We start from the raw sequence: 20,892 nt of genomic DNA, 5'->3' as shown, positions 1-20,892 counted from the left end.
TGGGAACACCAGTCTGCCTGGCAGGTTGAGGAAACCATGGACTGTAGAAGCTGGAGTGTAGACAGCTTCTTTGACGTGTTCTGCTGTGACATAGTCATGGAGGAGAATATGGACATAGGGTTAAAGAAAATTTTGTTTTATTTGATGAAATAGGTGATATATTTCCTTGGCCAGTTAGTGGGAAAGAGTCAGTAAAAAGGGCAAAAACTGATGATGTTGAAGAAGGAAAAAAGTAGACTCGTTAGTATTATTTTAATAAAAGTATTCATAGAAATGAGTGGACATCTTTTTTAGATTCATTTCAGTGGTTTTATGTTTTCTGTAATTACCTGCTGTATTCTAAGAATGCAGTTTTATTCTGCTCTTTGATACCTGGGTAGAGTTGATCAGCTGCATTTTGGTTTAAAAAATAGCTCTGTAAGTTAACCTGAGAACCTTGACATCATTGATAACATTGTTTCTGTGGAGAAAAATGTTATGTGTCCTAGAAGGTCTTTGGAATCTGGCCTGTTTGGCAACCAGGGTCAGAAATGACAGGGGAAGACTGGCTCTTTGAAAAGAGCCAAAGGGCATCTGCTCCCACAGGGTTGGCTGACCTGCCTTCCTTTCTTATCTCCTCCTGTTGCTGGAACTTTTAGCTATAGTGTGTGTTGCCTTACAGAGCATGGGAAAGCCCTACCTAAACCTTACCCTGCAGATGCAGAGAATTCAGAGCATTTCGTATTAAAGATGGGATCTTTTAATAGCAGGGAGGGGACCGAGACCCTTTTAAACTGCCTTGTCAAAAAAAAAAATAAAAAATAAACTGCCTTGTCTCGTGTAATAAAGTCGCCCTTGAGAAAGTTGTGCATAATTGAGATTATATATTTAGTGCTGGAGATTTACAGAAACTTGTACATGAGAGGGAGTTCCTTTATTCCCCTGCCAGTGCGTCCTTTCTCAGAGGAAAAGCCACGATGCTTACAGCGACTTGCCAGGCTCTCTTCAGGGACCCTCCTCCCTCCCTTTAACCCTCTGACCTGACCGCATTGGTTTCCTTTGCTTCACTGCTCACTCTGCTCCAACCACACGTGGTTCTTGAATGTGTAAGTTGTATCCTGTCTCAGGACCTTTGCACTGACCTCTCCCTCTCTCGGAAGGCTCTTACCTCCAGATAGTCACCTAACCAGCTACCCCACCTCTTTCAGATCTGCAGGACTCATCCGTTCAGGAGACATTCCCTAGCTACCCTGTGTAAAATTTCAGACACCCTCCTTGACAAATCACAGCCTCTTTCCTACATTACTTTTTCTCCTTAGCACTGATCACTATAACATACTCCATAATTTACATTTTGTCTCATTTATTGTATAGTTCTATCACTGAACAGTAAGTTCCATTAGAGTAAGGAATATTTTGTCTATTTTGTTGACTTGTATAGCAGGGGCTCGGTAGTATCAGTTAAATGAATAAATCCCTTAGTTACCTTGGCAATTAATGTGGATGTTTACATATTATATTAGCTTATAACAAAGAACAACTGCAGCAAACAGTGGAAATTTGTGCGTGTGTATGTATATGTGTCTTTCTGTATGTATGTCTCCATATATGTATGTCTCATTCCACCTAAAGTAACCCAGAGGTCAGCCAGATTCTCAAATAAGTCATGTTGTAAAGATAAATTCAGTTTCAGAGACAGTGTCGAAGGTAAGAGGGATGGTTTAAAGAATCTTTGTCAGCCAGAGTTTGGGTCCATCCTGACTTTGTCTCAGTAAATCTGGGCTACACCGCCCTCCCCTGAACTCACCCCTCCCCATCACGGCCTCAGCCTTCCACTGCAGAGACTGGCTCTGGCCACAGATTTTCAGCTGGGGGAGGTCCCTAAGGGATGAGAGGTGGATGATTAACTTTGGTTGAGACTCCTTCAAGATTAAAATCTCGGCTCCTGGACACACTTGCTTTTTCTTTCACCTGGGAAGCCCCACTAGACCCTCACTTCCTTTCTGAGCTGACCTTTTATTGTCCCCCTTTGGGGGCAGGGGTGGCTCTTCATTCCCCCTTTGAAAGGCTTTTGTTTGCTGAGCAAACGTTGACCACCCTGAGACCTTGCTCTGGGCCAGTTACTGCTTCCTTGCCTACCCTCCTCCCCCCACCCCACCCAGACACACACACACAGAACCCCCACCCTCCTCCCAAGCCTGCCCACCCTAAACTCTGATTGGAGAGGCAGCCTAGGCCAGAGGGAGAGTCTTTCTCTGAGAAAGCCTTTGAAAGCTGCCGGGAGCCAACTGGTAGGATATTTGGAGAAGGAATAGGGCTTTTGGAGAGCATCTTAGTCCTCCTTCATTTTAAAATAAAGGCTTGTGGCTCTGACATTATTTTGCTTTTGAGTTTTCACTAGTAAAACAGTTGTTCATTGTTCTCAGCATCTGTTTACATAGTTTCTCCTGAATTCCTTGATTACAGGTTTTAATAGGGATTAGTCGGTGCAACCCCTTCCCATCCCAGAACTGGGACACTCTCCCATCCCACCTCCCCTCCCAGCTTGTATACCATAATGTTTAAAGTAGGCATGCATACACCGAGCTTCCTTTAAAAAAAAACAAAAACCAAGAAATTAATGCATATTTTTGTTGGCACCGCCTCAAAATTGACATCACCAGAAATAATCTGCGTCATTATTAACTGTACAAATAGGTCTCTTCCTTCCCAGGTTCAGCAGGTATCTCTGTAGGCTAATCATTTCTATCAAATGCTCCTCATTCAGTTGTGGGTGGAATTAGTTAAGAAATGTTACTGTCAGCGATTTCTGTGTCATCGTTAACAGCCGCAGCATTGGCGGAAAGACTTTTCCCAACATTTTAGCACAGTCCACGGGTGTTAAGAGTATCCTTTCACATCTAGATTTTATTCAGCTTGACGAACTGTTCCTGGCTCCCTTGGGACCGTATGAGGGCCCTTCCACTAGGTGCTTTACGGTAACAGTTTCCAAGTTTGGTGTTAGCTTTTGCTTTGCTGAAACTTTTCACAGCTGACTTGATACCAGCACTCTGGCCTGACCTCTCGCTCCTTCGGCACTTTAGGGGTTAAGTTTGTCGGTGGATCCGGTTTCTTTCCTGGGCAGGGGAATGGAGATCCCCTTGTAGCTGGTACTTTAAGTAGCCGATTGCTGGTGCCTGGGATTCCCTGGCCCGGTGCGGGCTGGCTCGGCTGCCTGGCTGGCTGACTGGCTGGCTGGCTGGCTGGCTGACGGAATTGCCATCGTGAGATTCATTCAGCTTCTTTGTCTGCTTTCTCCAAGGATCACAATGTAGAATGCTCTGGCCTAGGAACCTGACCAGGTAGGAGGATATTCTGAACCTTCTAGGGCCTGGGGCAGGGTGTGGCGCTTGAGCTGCCCTAGGTGGAACTGGAGAGCCCCGCGGAGCAGCCGGCGGTACAGCTGCCAAAATTGCCGTGGGCTACGTGGTTGGGGGGGGGTGGGGGTCACAGGTCTGGAAACTCATCATCCTTTTCCTTCTCACCCCCATCCCTTTTTATTTTAACCTTAATAGTCCTAAAGGCAGCTGGAGCAAATGTCCTTGCTTCACCTGGACGTTTGGGTAATGTGAGTATATTCCAGACCATCTTATCAAATGAGGCTGCTGAGACCAAAACACTGGCTCTCTTAGGTCCTTATTTCAGCTTTTAGGGGGAGACCTTTGAGCCTGGGGTGGGGTAGGGTGGGAGAACTAGAGAGAGGCAACGTTGGTCCTGGGGCAAGGACTGCTGGTGGTGCAGAGGGCTCTGATTAAAACGACTTGCAGTTGGTTTGTTTGGAATCTAAGAAGCCGGGTGAACTTGTGGTTGTGTTTACTAATACTGCAAATTACTGGGTGGGTTTTTGTTTTTTTTTTTTTTTCTGGAAACTAGGCTCCAGGAGAGATGACATAGATTTAAGTAGGAGCCCTTTTCTTGCTTGTTAGGACTGCTCTAAAGCTGCCCAAAGAGGAACATTTCTATTTTTAAGCTGGACAAGGGGGAGAGGAAACAATGTTCATTGCCACCTACTACTGGCCAGGTATCTAACAGACATTGTCTCATTTAATTTTTCTTGCAAAGCTGACAATATTATTTTTAATTTGAGTTGAGGCAGTGGGAGCCAGGAGAGGCTAAGGAATGCACTCAAGGTCACACAGACACTACGAAAAGCTGGGACTGGCCACCACTCTGCCTTCCTTGTTGGGCTTGGCAGATGGCTCAGGATGGTTTTATCTGTAAGTTTAAATGTGGGTTCAGCTGGATGAAGGGCACTTTTTATTGTGGAGGACTCGCCAAAGTGCACATGATCCTTGCAAGCATGGCCTGCCTGGGCCTCTCAGATTCGGCTCATTTCGGGAGAGGGGTGGCATTAAAAGGAACTGCACTTCGGCAGCAAGACCTACCTGAGAGTTCGCTAATCTCTTTGAGGCTTTTGGACTCTAGATGAATCTGTGACTGGATTGGATTTGTACGCGGTTGAGGGAGGAGGTGGAAGCCCAAGTGAAAGTCAAACGTGGGAAGGTCGGTAGCCTTGAAGTTGGCCTGGGGCTGCTGGAGTCCCGGAGTCCCCACCCCGGCGTGTTAAGGCTGACCCAGGCTTGGCGGTAGTAGCTCACATGTGTGCCTGGGGTGGCTAGTTTCCTAGGGTGAAACTGTTTTCGGGTCCCAGAGCTGATTCAGAGTGTTTGTTTCCTGACCTGGGCTTCCTTCCCTTCCCATCCCAATGGCCTAGAAGGGGTAGCTGAAGGGCAGGCCCCTGACAAGCTGCCCTGAGTGAGGCAATTGTTGTTCTGTTCTGGGCATTCAGGTTTCCAGACTCCTAAGATGTATTGGGAGGTGACTGGGAGTATGTGTGGGTGGGTGGATGGTGTTAATGGAAGTGTCGAGACCCCCACATCTTCCTCCACTCTAGACCTAGGGCAACCAGTCAGCGCCCTGTGTGGGATTTCCTCCCCACCCCAGCTTTTCTGCAATTATATGGAGAATACTTTGATTCCATTAAAAGGTGTCCTCGGTTTGGGGAGGGCAGTTTGGAGGGAGAATGAATACATACATATGTGTATGGCTGAGTTCACTTGAAACTATAACAACTTTATTCATCAGCTATACTCCAAGACAAAATAAATTTTTCTTTTTAAAAAAAAAAAAAACAGATGTCCTGGGCTTTTTGCATAGCTGTTGGGAGTTCTGAGTTCTTATTTGACTGTAATTTCTTGGCATCTCTTTGCTTTCTGCTCTTACGTTGAATGAGAGCTTGGGTTTTAGAACTGTGCAGATCTAGCTTCAAATCCAGCTCAATTTATTATCTCTGGCACTGTGGGCAGGTCACCATAGCCTCTGTAAGCCTCAGTTTCCACATCTGTAAAAGGGAACATTAATAGTTTGTGCCTTATAGTCTAATAGAAGTGTGTGGGATAATGAATGTAAAGTGCTTTAAGCAAAATCCCTGGAGCCCACTGTTAAAGCTTTTCAGCTTGGGTTCACCAGTATTTTCATGAGCTATATGATAGGCTGAGCTGTATATGATACACTGAATTCTGTTGATGTTTAGGGTACTCTTATCTCCTGGTAAACAGAACAGCAGAATGACTTTGCTGCAATCTTTGGCAAAAGCCAGGCGGCTGTGGACCAAGTTTCAGCAGCTTTCTCTGGTGGAGCCTTGGAGGAGAGAGGCCTTTGTGCAGCTGAGGCCAGCAGACATGCTGGTGCCTATGCTAACAATGAGGGTAGAGGGCATCCGGACCAGAGCTCTGGGCTTGGTAGCTCAACCAGCCCCTGGAGCCAAAGGAGGAATTTCACGCTTACTCAGGGGACCACCTACTTGTTGAGGGAATGAGTTACCAAAATGGGACAAAGGTGCCGTGGGGTGAAACTCAACCCCTGACGTTCTGAGTGCTGCTAAATCCCCTCGGAGCCTTCTTTACGGGGCTCCTGTTTCCCTCTCCCCACCTCAAACGATTGGCCCTGCACCTGGCCCCGTCTGTAGAAGCTGCTTCTCCCCCGGGACCCTGCCCATTTATGGCAGCGAGCTCTTGCACTAGAACTTCATCATCTTTTTCATACTGTGGGCCTGCCTCTCCTTCCTGCGGTCTTTGCAGAGTCCCTGGATCCCCCCCTACAGCTGACGGGAGCTGGTTATCTCCTCTGTGCCTGGAGTTCTGGTTTGGTCCCCACGAAAGGCTTCAGGGGCCTGGGTGTTGATCAGCACCAGGTCATAGAGGAGGAAGTCTGGGTCTTCTGGAGATGAAGATACTGACAAAGTAAATGGCAGGGCCAGGGTTCAAACTGAGATCTGTTAGATGGGTCAGAAAGTTAATTTGGATTTTTCCAAAGCATCTTACAGAACAACCCAAACTTCTTGGCCAGCCCAATATTTTGCCTTTTTTTTTTTTTCCTTCAGAGCATGTGCTGCCTCCATCTAGAGCTTCAGAGGTTTATGGTACCCTGGCCCACTGCTGGATGAAACTTAATTTATTTGGATTAGTATCTAACTCTGTCCTGGGTTTTCATTCGAACTCAGGTTCTGGGTTATTTTGTACCGCAACGGCAAACTGTGTAGGCTGATCACAGGGGCAAAACCTAGAAGGGTGACTTGCTTGCTCATAGCTTTTTTTCAAGTACCTCTCTTATTTATTTATTTTTTTTCATGTAAGAAACTTGAACGCCCTTCTAATACACATGACAAGTTTTCATGAAAATGTGTCAGTTGAATAGATAAACAAGATGTTGCACATTCTTGGATCTGTATGTGAATTCTAGCTTCAACAGTTCTAAGTTGTATGACCTTTGGGCCTTTCTTTCCAAGGGTCTGTTGTCTCATCTCTCGAATGGGTATAGAATTAGTCTCCATCTCACGGTACCCAGGAGAAAATATAGGTAAGCCCTCAATACTAGTTATTATTTTTATCACAGAGTTGGGCAGATTAAATGAAAGAATGCAGGTAATATAATTAGCATGGGGTCTGGCGCAGCTTTAAACTTCAATTAAAGTTGGCTCTTATCATTCTCAGATAGGCAGCAAAAGGAGTTTGCAGGAGTCCTGTTGCATTCTTTGAAGGTGGATTTTCTTAATGGGCTCCTGCAGTGTTTAGAGGAGGTGATGCTCCTGAGAAAAGCTCCTGGGGAGGAAATAGTTAACATACCTGTCTGGTGGGAAATGTAGGTAGCCAAACCCTTTCCCTTCCCCGGGGGTTACTGCTAAGCCCTGGTTGGACTTGCTCACTCATCCACACCAAAGGATCTCATTCCGCTGGGCCCTGGGGTTTCACAGGAACAATTGCCTTGAACAATAGCCAGAAAACTAGTTCCACCAGTCTGGGCTTTTGCAAGTGAATGCAGCTGTCTGGCAGGGAGCACTGGGCCCGGGAAATGGGCTATGCCTTGATTCTGGAGCAGAACTGGAAAAGTGAGCAGGTAAGGCCGCGACCCAGCCCTGGGTGGCTCTACAGTGCGAGTTTAGTCACCAGGAGAGGGGCAGACAGGAGGGCGGGGACTGGCCAAGACAGTTCCTGAGAAGGGCCTTCTGGACTAGACCCAGTCTTTGGGTGGGGGGTTTGGGTGGAGGCTGATTAAGATCCCTTGCTTAGTGAGGGCTGCTTTTGAAGACCAGAATTACAGTACTTCATCTCTTCTAACCTGTTGTGGTTTATTGGTGAGCAGGGAACGAATATTTCTCTACGAGCTGATTTTTTTTTTTTTAACAACATCATTTAAGCATGTCTTTCCCTTGCATAAACAACATTATCTCACAGGGAGTCCATTTGGAAAGTCTAATGACCCTCCAGATCCTTCAGTAACTCCTCTTCTCAGAGTCAGAGTCTTTTGCTGAAAGCCAGGATTCCTCATGCCTGGGCGTGTAAATCCTAGTGGAAAAATCTGTTTAATCATCCTTCTAACCTTGGGGTTCGGTTTTGCCTTTTTACTTCATGGAAGATGAAGTTGTAAATATAGTATCACATGAATTCAGAACCATTGCAGATTCCTGCTGTTGAGATGAAGTTGTAAGTACAATACCACATTAATTCAGAACCATTACAGATTCCTGATGTATCTAGAGACTCCCCAGAAGAGCTCAATATTAAAAATTTGTCCAGATTAGAGATGATTTCTCAGGGGAGCCTGGTGAAAGCAGGTACTATGGAATGCTAACTCCCCACAACAGTGAGGAAAACAGGGAGTGTGAGAGGCTGGAATAATTTACGATTCTTTCACCTGCGTTTTTCATAGCTGATAGCTTGTGTTTGAGCTGTTAAAATTGTGCTTTAAGCCCTCTGAGTGGCATTTGAATTCCTGACACAGTGATGTCAGCATCTCTTGTAAGACTCTGAAACTGGATCTCCTTGTTTTATGGGCCTTTCCATTTTTGAATAGATTTTCTGGTCCCTTTCGAGAGCCTTGACTCTGGTTAAAATGCTGTGTCTTGGCCCACACAGGGTCTCTTTGATATTATGCTTGTTTGCAGTCAGTCAGTGGAGGTTCTTTTAAGATGAGGCTGGTTAGCAGACAGAGATTTCGAAGCTGACCTCTGTGTACCCTCCCTCTGATGAGTCATTAGATGACTCCTAAACGCATACATACCATGCGTAGTACAGTGCCTGGCATTTGGTAAACACTGCCAATGGTGGCTTTATCCATTAGGTAAGATTGCATCTTGTTCCTTTGTGGATAAATAGTGTGGTCATGCGGAACCTTTCTTGTGGATTGGGTTGTAATGCCCTCTGTATTACGGGGTCAATCAGGTAGCCTTGTTGTTCAGTCGCTCAGTCGTGTCCACTCTTTGCGACCCCGTGGACTGCAGTACACCAGACTTCTCTGTGCTTCACCATCTCCCGGAGCTTGCTCAAACTCAGGTAGCCTATATGAGTACAAAGGCTCAGGTGGGGATGGTGTCAAATAGGAAAGCTCAGCTCTGTCTAAAGAGGGCAGTTTCAACTCAGCGCTAAGTAATCTCCTGTGTGTAAGATATTGACACCTATATTGAAAAGACTCAGTGTGGGCTTCAAAAAGAGTCACTAAGGGATGAAGTCAGCAGTGAGGAAACCCAGAGACTAGAAAGCATAGTGACCTCTTTGGCACCTTTTACTGAACGGAAGGAGATGCTCCAATCAGTGGGGACCTTCAGTGCCCTTTGCCTCTGCTCGCTTTTCTCTGAGCTTAAACCCCCAGGATGCTGGTTAGAAAGCACCCTCTGGGATGGCTGTATCCAGCTCCCTCACTGGAGACAGAGAATTAGAGAGTGAGCGAGGTGTCTGAAGCCTTCTAGGAGGCCGTTCTGGGGAGGGCTGGGGCCAGGGCCTGGCTCTGCTGCCTCCTTGCCTTTGCCGCTTGCAAGCCTTAAGGAGAGAGCGGCTCAGCAGAGCATTGGTGGGCCTGGGCTTTGGGACGCTGCCGACTGGTGCCTCATGCTGGCACTTGGCTGGTGGTTTGAGAGGCTGTTGAAATCTGTAGAAATGTCAGAAACCAGTGCAGTTTCCACTTGGTGTCCTTTGCCTACCTTCCTGTTTCACGTTTTCCTCTGTGTCTGAGCTCTGCGTTCTTGTCTGTCACATCTCCCGGCTTTGTGATCAAGGGTAGGGGCCACTTAGTCATCATTGTATCCCTGATACCTTGCATGGTGCCCGGCGCGTAGAGGGTGCTGGCTGACAGGGTGAGATGAACAAAATGAATTCAAGGTCCCTGGCTCAGGATTCTAAAGCATTGGAGTTTAGGAGTCTCGAAGGAAAATAGCAAATGTCTGATGGAATTCTTTCCACCCACCCATTGGCAAAAATAGGTGAAGGTCATTTTCCAGTCTGATCACTTACACCTGCAGTTGTGCCATGACATGACCACCAGTGGAGGACTTCTCATTGAGCAGAGAAAAAAGGATGTGGCTGTGATCTGGGTAGGAAATGATGCTTTTTGTTGATGGTTCTGAGAAGTCAACAGAAGCATCTTCTTGCCATTTCTCTAGATGTCCCAGCCAAAGAATTTATAGGGCTTAAACATCATATGCTGTTTCGAAAAAAAAAAAAAAAGACAGGGAAACCAGCCAAGCTGTGGGCCCTATGCCTCTTTTAGTTTCCTGTTACAGAACCTGGAGAGGAGGAGGCCCTCGGGTTCTTCTGCCTGTTTCCCAAGGCTGCTGAACACAGTGCTGTTTCCACCAACACTTTTGGAGCAGTTTTGGGGTAGTCTTGTCAGCCTTACAGTGTAGAGTGAAGGTGAAGTGGAACAGGAAAAAGTGGTAAAGAGAATAGATCTAGCTTGTGTTCATTTATTCTCCTGGTCATTCATATAAAAATCATTCATTCACTCACAAAATGAAATCTGCTTTAATATTTTTCTCAGTGTCTGAGGAACACTTTTGTACCCAAAAAGAGTGTCTTAGAATTAATTAGGTTTTACTATTCAATTTATTGAAGCTTTAATTTTAAACCTGTTTTCTTACAAATCTTATCTGTAAGTCAAGTATTTTGCATAAAGTAAGAATGTTTCCACCTATTATTTTGATTAGTGCTTTATTTATTCAAACTTAACAAATTGTATTTGACTAATTAGTACTATTTGTGAATCTGGATAAATTTCCTGAAATATTTTAGATCACATTTGTAAACTTAACATACCTGGCTTCCTCAAGTTCTTCAAATGTTGGATTAGATAGACTTTAGTAGCCTAACAAGCAAAATCTTTCTAAGCACTTAAACAGCCTTTGCAAATCAAATAACTTATGACATTTGTAACTTCAGTTTGTCCAAAACACTTCAATTCTTTTTACAGTCTGAATCCAATTCTTAAATCTTTCATCTTAAAAATTTCAAATGAAAAATCAGTACTCATTTAGATTTGAAGTACAAGACATTTTTAGATTCTGTAACATGCCATATATTTTTAAAAATAGTATAAATTATATAGATTATCCCAATGATCACCAAGCTTTTACTCTATAAAATTAAGCATTAATATCAGGATTTATTTCATTATTTCCCTTCATCTTTTTAAACCGTTCCAAGGATTTAAAATCACTTTACTCCCCACTGAGGGGAGGAAGTTCATCCTGTCGAGTGGGCTCAAAACCATCACGTAATTTTTCACAATCAGATTCAAGAGCAGGGTGCAGAAATGGCCAAACCATATTCCAGAATGATTCTTCTGGGGTCATGGCTGAGTGCACTGTAGTTCTTTCCGTCTCTTGATCCTGTTCACTGAAATTTTGTGTCACTACACTGCAAACCCAAACCCTCTTGAGTTTCTTTCAAATTTCAGTCATAATCAGGTTTTGTAACCTCTTTCAACATTTATCGCCTGACTTGGGGCAACAGGCTTGTACCCCGTCCCACGTTGTACCTAATTTCCTTTGCCACTTGATTGGATTCAACTAATGTTCTTACTGCCTGAATGAATTCTGCATGCTTTCCACATTTTTCCCATCTGACTCTCAGCCTCATGTCTGGAGTCATTTTACAAACAAATTGCAATCCCCCATTAGTTAGCACCAGTGTACCAAGTGACAAAAGCATAAGCAAGCTAGTTTTGAGTAAAAGAAAGAAATTTATTAGATCTCACTGTTCGGTCTCCCAGAGGTGGCTTCTGACTTCTGATCTGGCTGGATGCAGGAGCTCATGTGATGTCATTGCTCTTGCTTCTGCTTCCCTCCCTCCCTGCTAGCTGCCTTCTTAGGCAGCCGAGGATGAAGGGCCCAGCGGCAGCTTTAGGCTTCCTTTGCTTTTCTTCCAGAGTGTGTGTTATTCTCAGCATCTCCCATGTGAGGAGTGCTCTTTTAGGCAATGTTAAAGAGATCATGCCAGCACTTTAGAAGAAGTTCATGGGCAACTTGAATCTCTGAGAGGGGGCTGGCATACCATACATTCTCTTGCTGGGACCACGTTGTTATCACAGAGCATCTTATGGGACTAGTTTTCCTTAGGATGCTCCTTGGAACTCCCTAACCAAGGAGTGATCTTGGTGGCCCAGGAACATTTAGAATATCCTGAATTTTAGGGAAGGGACAAGTTAGAGCTAAATGATTTTACATCTAGAGAGATTCACCTGTGTCCCCAAAGAGCCAGAAGTGAGGGAGACATGGCTAGTTTTCTGAGCTCGGGGACAGCTGTTGTTTCTGGTGCACAGACAGCACTGGGGACCCCAAGGCAGCTCATGCTCAGCATAGACTTCTCTCGTGTCCTTGTTCCTTCATCCTCCTCCTCGGTCTCCCCACGCCCACTTTTCTGTGGGGTAGATCCTTGATTTGCCCCTTCCGGGCTGACTCAGTTGCTAGGACCCCTATCAACTCAGGGTGGCCCCATGATGCTCTGTGCACAGATATGGGAAGAATCATGTGTGTGAGAAGTACCACATGTCCGTCTTCAACAGTATCTCAGTGTTCGGAGGGCACAGAGGAAGAGCGGGTACAATTTCCAAGCAAGAGAATCTGGAGCTTGGATTCGTGGGCGTCTGTTACTAACTTCCCTCCTTCCTCCTCTCCAGCCACGCTCCTCTTCTGCACGTCTTCTTTCTTCATCCTTGGATTATAGGAAATTTCAGATACATTAAATGGCTAACCCCGGAGAGCAGATGCAATTAAAGACACGGGATTTTCTTCTCATCATGAGAGTGGTCGGAGTCTTTTTCCATCTGTGATGTCACCCTTTCCCCAGCAGAGCCTTACACGATTGCCAGCCTAGGTCGTGTCATCCACATCCGCGTGTCACCCATAAAGCGACTGAGGCACAGAGGTTATGTGACATGTCAGAGGGCAGGGTGGGAGGGAACCGGGCTCAGAATCCGCGGCTGGGGCTGCCTTTGCATCAGAACTTGTTCAGTAAACACAGGCCGTGTGCCTGGAGATGGGGATGGGGAGGCTGGCATTGCTGCTGTGCCACTGCCCTGGAGGTGGTGGTGGGGAGGGTGGGCAGCGGGGTCGGGGAGAGTTTCCCGGCCAGCCCTGCCCTGCACTTGCTGAGAGCCCTGGACGGCACTCTCAAAGCCTGTGTCCTCATTAGCAAGCAAAGCCACTTATGAGGGAATAGGAACGTGGCTGAGAGTACGTGCAGGTACAGAAGAGTGGGCACGTGGCCAGTGCTCAACGAGTGGCCGGGTGATGCAGGCCAGAGGGAGCACACGTTCTGAAATTAGACAGTTCTGCCTTAAACCCAATTCCAACGTGGACTGAAGCAGGGCACTGGGCAAGATACTCCTTCTTTCAGCCTTGGTCCCTTCACCCGTCAACTGGGGAGGAGGACGGGTCCCTTGCAGGTGTGATGTGCAGAGCGGAGGTAGAAACGACATATCGGAAGCACCTGGCATGACGCCTGGCACACGAGATGCACTGCTTACTGTCACCAGGCAGGTCCCTGCAGGTGCTTGGAAAGTAGGACAGGCCGTCACAGAGAGAACAACTGGAAAACTGCAAGGGTGTACAGAATGAACCCAAATGCGGAAGACTGTGAATTCAGAGGAGGGGATTCTCAGGGTGGGCCGGAATGTTTGGAGAAGGCCTTAAAGGAGGATTTGGAACCGGATGGAGGCTGGGCCAAGCCAGTGGAATCACAGGCAGGAAGTTGGTTAAGACCTGGAACTGCAGTTCCCTGTGAATTCATCCTTAGTAAGCCTCTTCATGAGCCCTCACACTGCCTCCCTTTATCCTCCCCGCTTGAGAACCACCTTCACGTGTTTCCCCTGCACTTGTGTGGGACCCTCCAGGTGGGCTTTGGAAGCCAAATTGGTGGGCTGAAGGGAAAGGTGATGAAAACAGGTTTCCACTAAGCTTCGTCTTCCTGCCTGATCAGCAGAGCTCAGACAGGCATCCTATGAGCTGGTGGAACAAACTAGAACTTCCTTTTCATTACTTGGGAGTGTTGGTTTGGGGTGCTTCTGACTTTCTAAATCTCAGACAGGGGCATTTCTTTTTGTTTGTGTATGTGTGTATATATGCATATATATATAATGTATGCCACAGTTTTTAAAGATTATACTCCATTTATAGTTATTATTCAATGTTGGCTGTGTTCCCTGTGCTGTACAATATATCCTTGTAGTTTATGTATTTTATACATAGTTTGTACCTCTTAATCCCCCACCCCCATCGTGCGCCTTCTCCTACTCCCCTCTCCTCACTGGTGACCACTCATTTGTTCTGTGAGTCTATTCCTGTTTTGTTACATTCAACACTTTGCTGTATTTTGTTAGATTCCACATGTAAGAGATATTATATATTATTTGTCTTTCTCTGTCTGACTTATTTCACTAAACATAATGCCCTCCAAGCCCATCCATGTTGTTGCAAATCGCAAATTTTCATTCTTTTTTTATGGCTGAGTAATATTCCCTTGTGTATATATACCACATCTTCTTTATCCATTGATCTGTTGATGGACACTTAGGTTGCTTCCGTATCTTGACAGTTATAAATAATGCAGCCTTATTGGGATGCATGTATCTTTTCGCATTACTATGTTTGTTTTTCTGGATGTATACGCAGGAGTGGAGTTGTTGTGACACTGGCATTCTGAGGCGTCAGAGTGCCATTGTGCGGGCCTTTTGGTGAGGGATGGCTCCCTGTGGAGGGCTGAGTGGTGGAGAAATGTGGTAAAGTCAGCACTTTGTCATCACACAGCCCCGGACGTAGGTATTGGCCCTGCCCCTCCTGCTCCGTGACACACCAGCCTCCCGAGCCTGGCCTTCCTCCTGGGGAAGCGGGCCATGTCGTGTGCCCGTGTGCACTGAAAATGGACGTAATAGAGAGCCGTGTGTCATCACAGGAAAGAGGGTGCGTCTGGAGTCGGGGCAGCTGGATTCAGGTCCTGCCCGTCTTGCTGTCTGACCTTGGGTGAGGTGTCGTAGCTTTCTCAGCCTTGGTTTCTCTACGTGTACCCTGGAAACATGGTTAATACTTACTCCTCTCTGGCAAGTAGAGGATTGTCACAGTTTATGCTGGAAGCTTACTTTATAGGTTCCTCAGCTTCCCACTCTGTGTGTCTCAATCAGCAGGTATTTATTGAGCACCTGCTGTGTATCTATCACCCTGCAACCAGGCTTGATGCCGGGGATCGGGAGAGGGTGGGAGGAGGGGGCACTATGGATAGAGGGACCAGGGAAGGCCTTTCTGGGGAGGTGAGTCTTCAGATGAGGAGGGGGGACGGGTGTTCAGGAAGAGGTACGGTAAATGCGAAGCCTTGAAGGCGAAAACCCAGAGCTGGTGAGCGATAAAGCCGGGCGGCCTTGCAGGATTGACTGGAGGAAGGGCTGGATCACAGGGTCTTGAGGCCCAGAGTAAGGAGTCCTGAGAAGCCCTGAGGGATTTGAAGCAGCGGCGCAATAGATCTGACTTGTGTTTCCCAGAGACCGTTCTGGCTGCTGCGGGGAGACTAGATGGTTGGGGACCAGAAGAGGAGCCCGGAGCCCAGCTGGCCTGTTGGCAGTCCCCAGGCAGGGCAGAAGCAGCCAGAACCTCAGGGCGCAGGGGCGGGGAGAGCCGTGAACACTGGGAGAGACTCTGCGAGAGAGGCAGGGGGACCGGGGCAGCCCGAATGTCTTGGCCTTGGGAAGCAGGAGGTGGTAGAAGGAAAAAGAAGAATCATTGCTTGGAGATTTGACTTGAGTGGTGGGGGATGAGGGTCTTGATGGGTTTGAGGATTGAGGAATGAAGGATGCAGAAATGAAGGAAGAAATTTTTGATGCATCTTGAGGTATTATTAGAGTTGTGTGTGTTGTGTTAGCTGCTCAGTCATGTCCGACTCTTTGCGACCCCACGGACTATAGCCCGCCAGGCTTCTCTGCCCATGGGATTCTCCAGGCAAGAATACTGGAGTGGATTGCCATTCCCGTCTCCAGTTATTAGAACTGCCAATAGAGTTGGTGGGTTTCTGCTGATTTTTGCACTTCCCTTCTCTTGGCCAGGACTGGGGTCCAGAGAATCCCGACAGCAGCTCTTCTTCCCCCTCCGAGTCGCAGGGAGGACACTCCTGATGATTCATTCCCTGCCCACTTTCTGCTCCAGTCCCCAAACCCCCTGTTCCTCCCCTGTCTCTGGAGGTAGCCCTTGGCTTTTGAAAGCTCCCCAGGTGATGTTGAGGATGGGGTAGGTAGTGTGTATGTGTTTAGTCACCTCTGCTCAGGAAAGCACCACCTTTTAGGGGAAGACACCTATCAACCACTTCCCCAGCTGCCAGACGGAAACAGTTGGATGTCCCCCTTGAAGATGAGTCACGTTAGAGGCGAAGGAGCTGTGTCTGGGGCTTTGTGCACCAGGAGCCCTCGGGGGCGGTGCGCGTCTGTCTGTGTCGTCAGGCTGAGCTGGTGCGGCGTGACGTGCTCAGGGTGTCTTTGTCTTGGCAGCTGGGATGACAGCAGCTCCGTCAGCAGCGGGATCAGTGACACCATAGACAACCTCAGCACGGATGACATCAACACCAGCTCCTCCATCAGCTCCTATGCCAACACGCCTGCCTCCTCGCGCAAGAACCTGGACGTGCAGGTGAGGAACGGGGCCTCCCAGGCTCCTCCCAAGGCCCCTGCCAGTGGAGAGCCTTGGGCTTGTGGGCCAAGCGAGCCATTTAGGGCGGGCAGAGTCCCCAGCTCCGTGAGATGAGGCCCAGCCTCCTGCTCACTGCCTGTTCTCTTGTCTCCTGACTGTGTCTTCTCCCTGCAGGGCGAGGGGGGTGGGCAGTGGGGTGCTCGGAATAGGAGAGGGGGGGACGCGCTGCTCTCATGGTGGTGGCCTTGGCAAAAATCACCTTTCCTTCCTGGAACTCACTTCTATCATCTGTTTAGAAAACAACAACAACAACAGGAATATTGGGCTCCATTGGCCATTCTTAGCATGGAATGTATGTCCACAGCACAGGTATGGGCCTCGAGAGCCACGGGGTGGGAGCAGGGTTACAGCCCTGGCCCCAGAAGACCAGTACGTACCAACCAGAGGTTGGGAACTGTTGATCTGTGGGTCCTATCCTGCCAGTGTGTTTTATTTGGCCCACAGTATCTCTCAAGTTCTTGTAAGTTCATTATTTCACATAAAAAGTGAGCTTCTGATTTCTCTTGAAAAATCAGACAGTATTGCCCCTTTGAGTCTGCATTCTCCACAACCAGCAAGTGTCCAAGTGTCCCCCCTACCCCCCCCCCCACGCACTTTGGACAGGGCGCCCGTGCCCCAGGGTGTCGGCCAGCTGCACCCTACCTAACTGTGCCGAGTCACGGAGGCTTCATCCCTGCAGAGGCAGTGCTTCCAGAGCAGTTTTGTGTGGGCGTGTGTGTTTGCGTTCACAGCATCCCTTCGCGGTCAGAGGGGTTGGTTCTAATAAGCCCATTTTACTAGTGGACAAGCGAAGTTACCATCCTCACGCCTGGTCGCTCGCGTTGGGACTGACCGGCCGGGGTGACATGGGAACGCAGGGGCTGGAATCCTTTTCATGATGAGTCCCTCCCACCTGTGGGGGCTGCGGCCTCAGGGGAACCCCTGTGAAGGTCCGGTGGGGACAGAGTCTCCCCGAGGGGCCTTGTGAGGGCAGGGCTGGCACGTCCCCCCTTCTTTCGCTCCCTTCCTTTCATATCCACTTCCTTTCTCTGCTGTTTCTCCCTCTGGACAGATAGGAGCCTCTTTCAGAGTCTCTCTGCTTTCAAAGGTATCTTTTTCTTTGAGGACAAGGCTAAATAAAGGATGTGTCAGAGTGTGGGAGTAATTCTGTCCCACAGAAGTGTAAACATAGACCGCCTGATGAAATCTGTGAGGTGTTGCTTCTGGGATTGCCTATGGCTTCTTGAGTTTTCATTTTTGGCCTGAGTTTCTAATTATTGTTGGTGAACGAGGGAGGCTTATAGTGGTTGTTAAGGAAAAAAAAAAAAAGCTGCCTAAATGAAAGGAAGCATAAAGGTTTGGGGAGGCAGTGCTGAAATGTTCCATGTCTTAATCTGAGTGGTCCTTATGTAAATATGTTAGTTTCATAAAATTTCTTCAAGTTATATACTTAAGATGTGTACATTTAGTGTATGAATGGTATACCTCAATTTTAAAAAGTTGATTAAAAAAACCTAGCCATACCACCCAAGTGATGAATGTTTAATTAGTTATTAGATACAGATTAAAGACACCAAGCTAGACTGTGTTCCTACCACTTGCCAAATGTTATAATACCTACCCTTTTCCTTCCTTTGTGGACACTAAATGATTTTTTTGAGACTCCTTCTAGTTTCAAGGTAATCACAATCAAGCTTCTAGACTGTCCTTAGATACTGAGCTGTGGAACTGAGAGAGAAGGAAAGACAGACAGAGACAGAGAGAGAAAAAGATTTGTAAAATAGATTTGCTCACTTGCAAAGCAGGAAGAAGCTTGCTCCTGAGATGTTCACTGAGCCAACAAAACACAGTCAGAACAATCTCCTTGTCTTTGTTCCCTTCCCACAGAGCTGGAATTAGAATCTATTTTCCACACTGACACAGAGTAAACATCTGGGGTTTACAAACGATGCATTTGAATTTGGTTAATGCCAAGGCCCCCTCCTCTCTGACCAGCTCTTTGCTTTCATCTAGCAAAGGTTATGTCAGAAAAGCTTCAAGAATATGACACAAGCATATCTTTTGATCAAGAGCAGAAAGTTAATGTCAAGGGCTTTTAAGGTGTTTACTATTCATTGGACTGGTTTATTTATTTATTTTTTGCTGTAAAACAACCTGAGTTTAAAATAGTTGAATAAAATTAAGTAGATACCAGAATAAAATGTAGACTTGCACCCATAGTTACTACAATTCCTATTGAGCTGGTTTATTTGGTATCCCTTTGTTCCTGTCCAGGGCGCATCCCTGAGTATGTGATCCACATAGATTGCCTCCTTCTCTCCTCCTCCCCTGTACCACTCTCAGGATGGCTGAGGATCACTGCTCCTCTCCAGGCAGCGTCAGGCAGTGGGAAAGTGTGTGCTACCATCCTCCCAGGGCTCATTCAGGTTCCCGTCAGGTTCCAGGGCAGCACAGACCGTCCCCGGCAAGACACACAGAGGCAGGGAGAAGTGGTCCGATGTGTCGGGAAAGCAGGTTGAGGACAGGTTGGCCTGCCTAGGTTTTCATGTATGAAAAGCCTCTGAGGACCAGCCAACATCTAAGGAACAGGGAAGCTATCACCTGGAAGCCTAAGCGGCAGCCTCGTTTAGCTGTGTGAGAGAGGAGCCGGGTACCGGAGGAGCGATCCTCGGGGATGGAAGTCCCCTTTGTCTGTGTTTCCTCCAGGGTGCTCAGGAGCACTGGGACGGTCTTTGATGGGGGCCCACATGTCCCCACACGATGGGGACACCCAGCACTGACCTCTGCTCCCCGCTCCTCAGTGTGCTAGGCAGAGAATCCCCTGGCCTGAGCTCTGACCGCCTCTTGATCGACTTTCTCCAGGAAAGGTGGGGAGGCTGCTTGTGGTGACGGGAAAAAACATGGGCTTGAAGTCAGGGTTGAGCTCCCAGCTCTGTGACATCCTTGGATGAGCTCAACCTCTCCAAGCCTCTGCCTCCTCGTCCATAAAAAAATCACAGTAATTAAGACTTATCTTGAAAGTTGAGTGTGAGAGAGATACAGACATACTTTATCTGAACATGCTTTTTTAGAGACAGACTTAATAATAGAAAGACAAATTCCCTATTTACCTTCATGCAAGACTAAAATAGGTTAAATGTTAAAGTGCTGGAGATTTTCAGAGGCAGGACACTTGGTGATGGAAAGCTACTCTTGGTCCTCCACACTGAGCTTGTGCCAACCACTGTCAGCTCTCTGAGATGCCTGTCTGACTACCATCCCTGTTGCATGCACAAGATTGCAATCTCAGAGAAGTTTGGCCACTTCCTCCAGGGTCACACACCGCACAGGACGGGCAGTAGCTAGTCCTTGAACAAGTCTGTCAGAGCCCAAGGCCCTGTTTCCCCCCCACGGCTGTACCTCACTCCCCAGTGCTTGGGTTCCACTCTCTCACTCAGGAGACTGACCCCATCCCCGCAGTCCCTGAGGAGCCCAGGCTCTCGGGAAGAACTCTCCCATCTTCCAGGCCCTCTTCCTCCTTGAATGTGACTGTCTCTCCGCTTCCCTCTTGACTATTGAATGAGTAAGTGGACTTGCAGGTCGGGGCAGTAGGGAAATCTACAGAAAGGGGGTACCGTTGGAGAAGAGAACAGTTGGCAAACGGAGAGTGCATCCCCACGTGGCCGTCTTGCTGGCCCTCCTGTGTTAAGCTCTGGCACAGAGAGGCTGGCCCTTCTTCATCTTTTTATCCCTCCTGGTGCCACCACGTGATCTGGCCCAGAGCTCAGGAGGGGATGTGAACTCAAAGCCAGCGTAGTGTCCCGGGGCACGTGCTGCAGTGCAGAGAGCACCTGGGATAGCTTCTGCCCTGGACCGTGTTGTTGGGGCTGTGATGGTTGGATGATTGTTCTTTCCAGAGGGGTATTCAAGCTGTAGTCAGACTGGGCGTGTGTGCACTCTCTCTGCCATTGGTAGGGAATCAGAATTCTGGGGGTCCCACCCAGCGGCGGGAGCTGCTCGAGAATCAGACTTGGGGAACCACTGACCAACCAGGATGGAAAGAAAATTTTTTTCAGAGTAGGTATTGTATTAGGCGCCCTGACCATGCAGCATCCTCTCGTCCTTGGGCTTATCCTTTGTGAAGGCAGCATAGCTTGGTGGCTAAAATATGGGCTCTGCACGCAGGCTCCCCAGAATCCTTGCACTGTGTGGTCTTGGGCAGTCTTCTTTTCCACTCTGTGCCTCAGCTTTCTCATGAACTGAAACTTCCTCACAGGTTTTTTTTGGTGAAGATTAAATGATACATGTAAAGCACTTTAGCCCAGTGCTAGCACACAGTAAATGCGTAATAAATTTTAATTGTTATTGCTACTGCTATTAGCATCACTGCAATTTGATCAGGAAAAATAAGGTATAGGAAC

General features: G+C 47.6%; 1 protein-coding gene across 14 annotated transcripts in view; it reads left to right on the top strand.

Annotated features, from left to right (window-relative positions):
• The window catches only part of NAV2 (neuron navigator 2), an 874,724-nt gene that overhangs the window by 781,205 nt on the left and 72,627 nt on the right, over window positions 1-20,892 (top strand). For all 14 annotated transcript variants that reach the window (XM_043451131.1, XM_043451122.1, XM_043451119.1 and 11 more), the window contains one exon: window positions 16,315-16,453. In XM_043451131.1, coding sequence (XP_043307066.1) covers window positions 16,315-16,453 — 139 coding nt within the window. The remainder of the gene's footprint in view (window positions 1-16,314; window positions 16,454-20,892) is intronic.

Source organism: Cervus canadensis, chromosome 29, assembly GCF_019320065.1.
Source record: "Cervus canadensis isolate Bull #8, Minnesota chromosome 29, ASM1932006v1, whole genome shotgun sequence".
NCBI lineage: Eukaryota > Metazoa > Chordata > Mammalia > Artiodactyla > Cervidae > Cervus > Cervus canadensis.
This window is presented reverse-complemented; position numbering and strand designations above follow the sequence as displayed.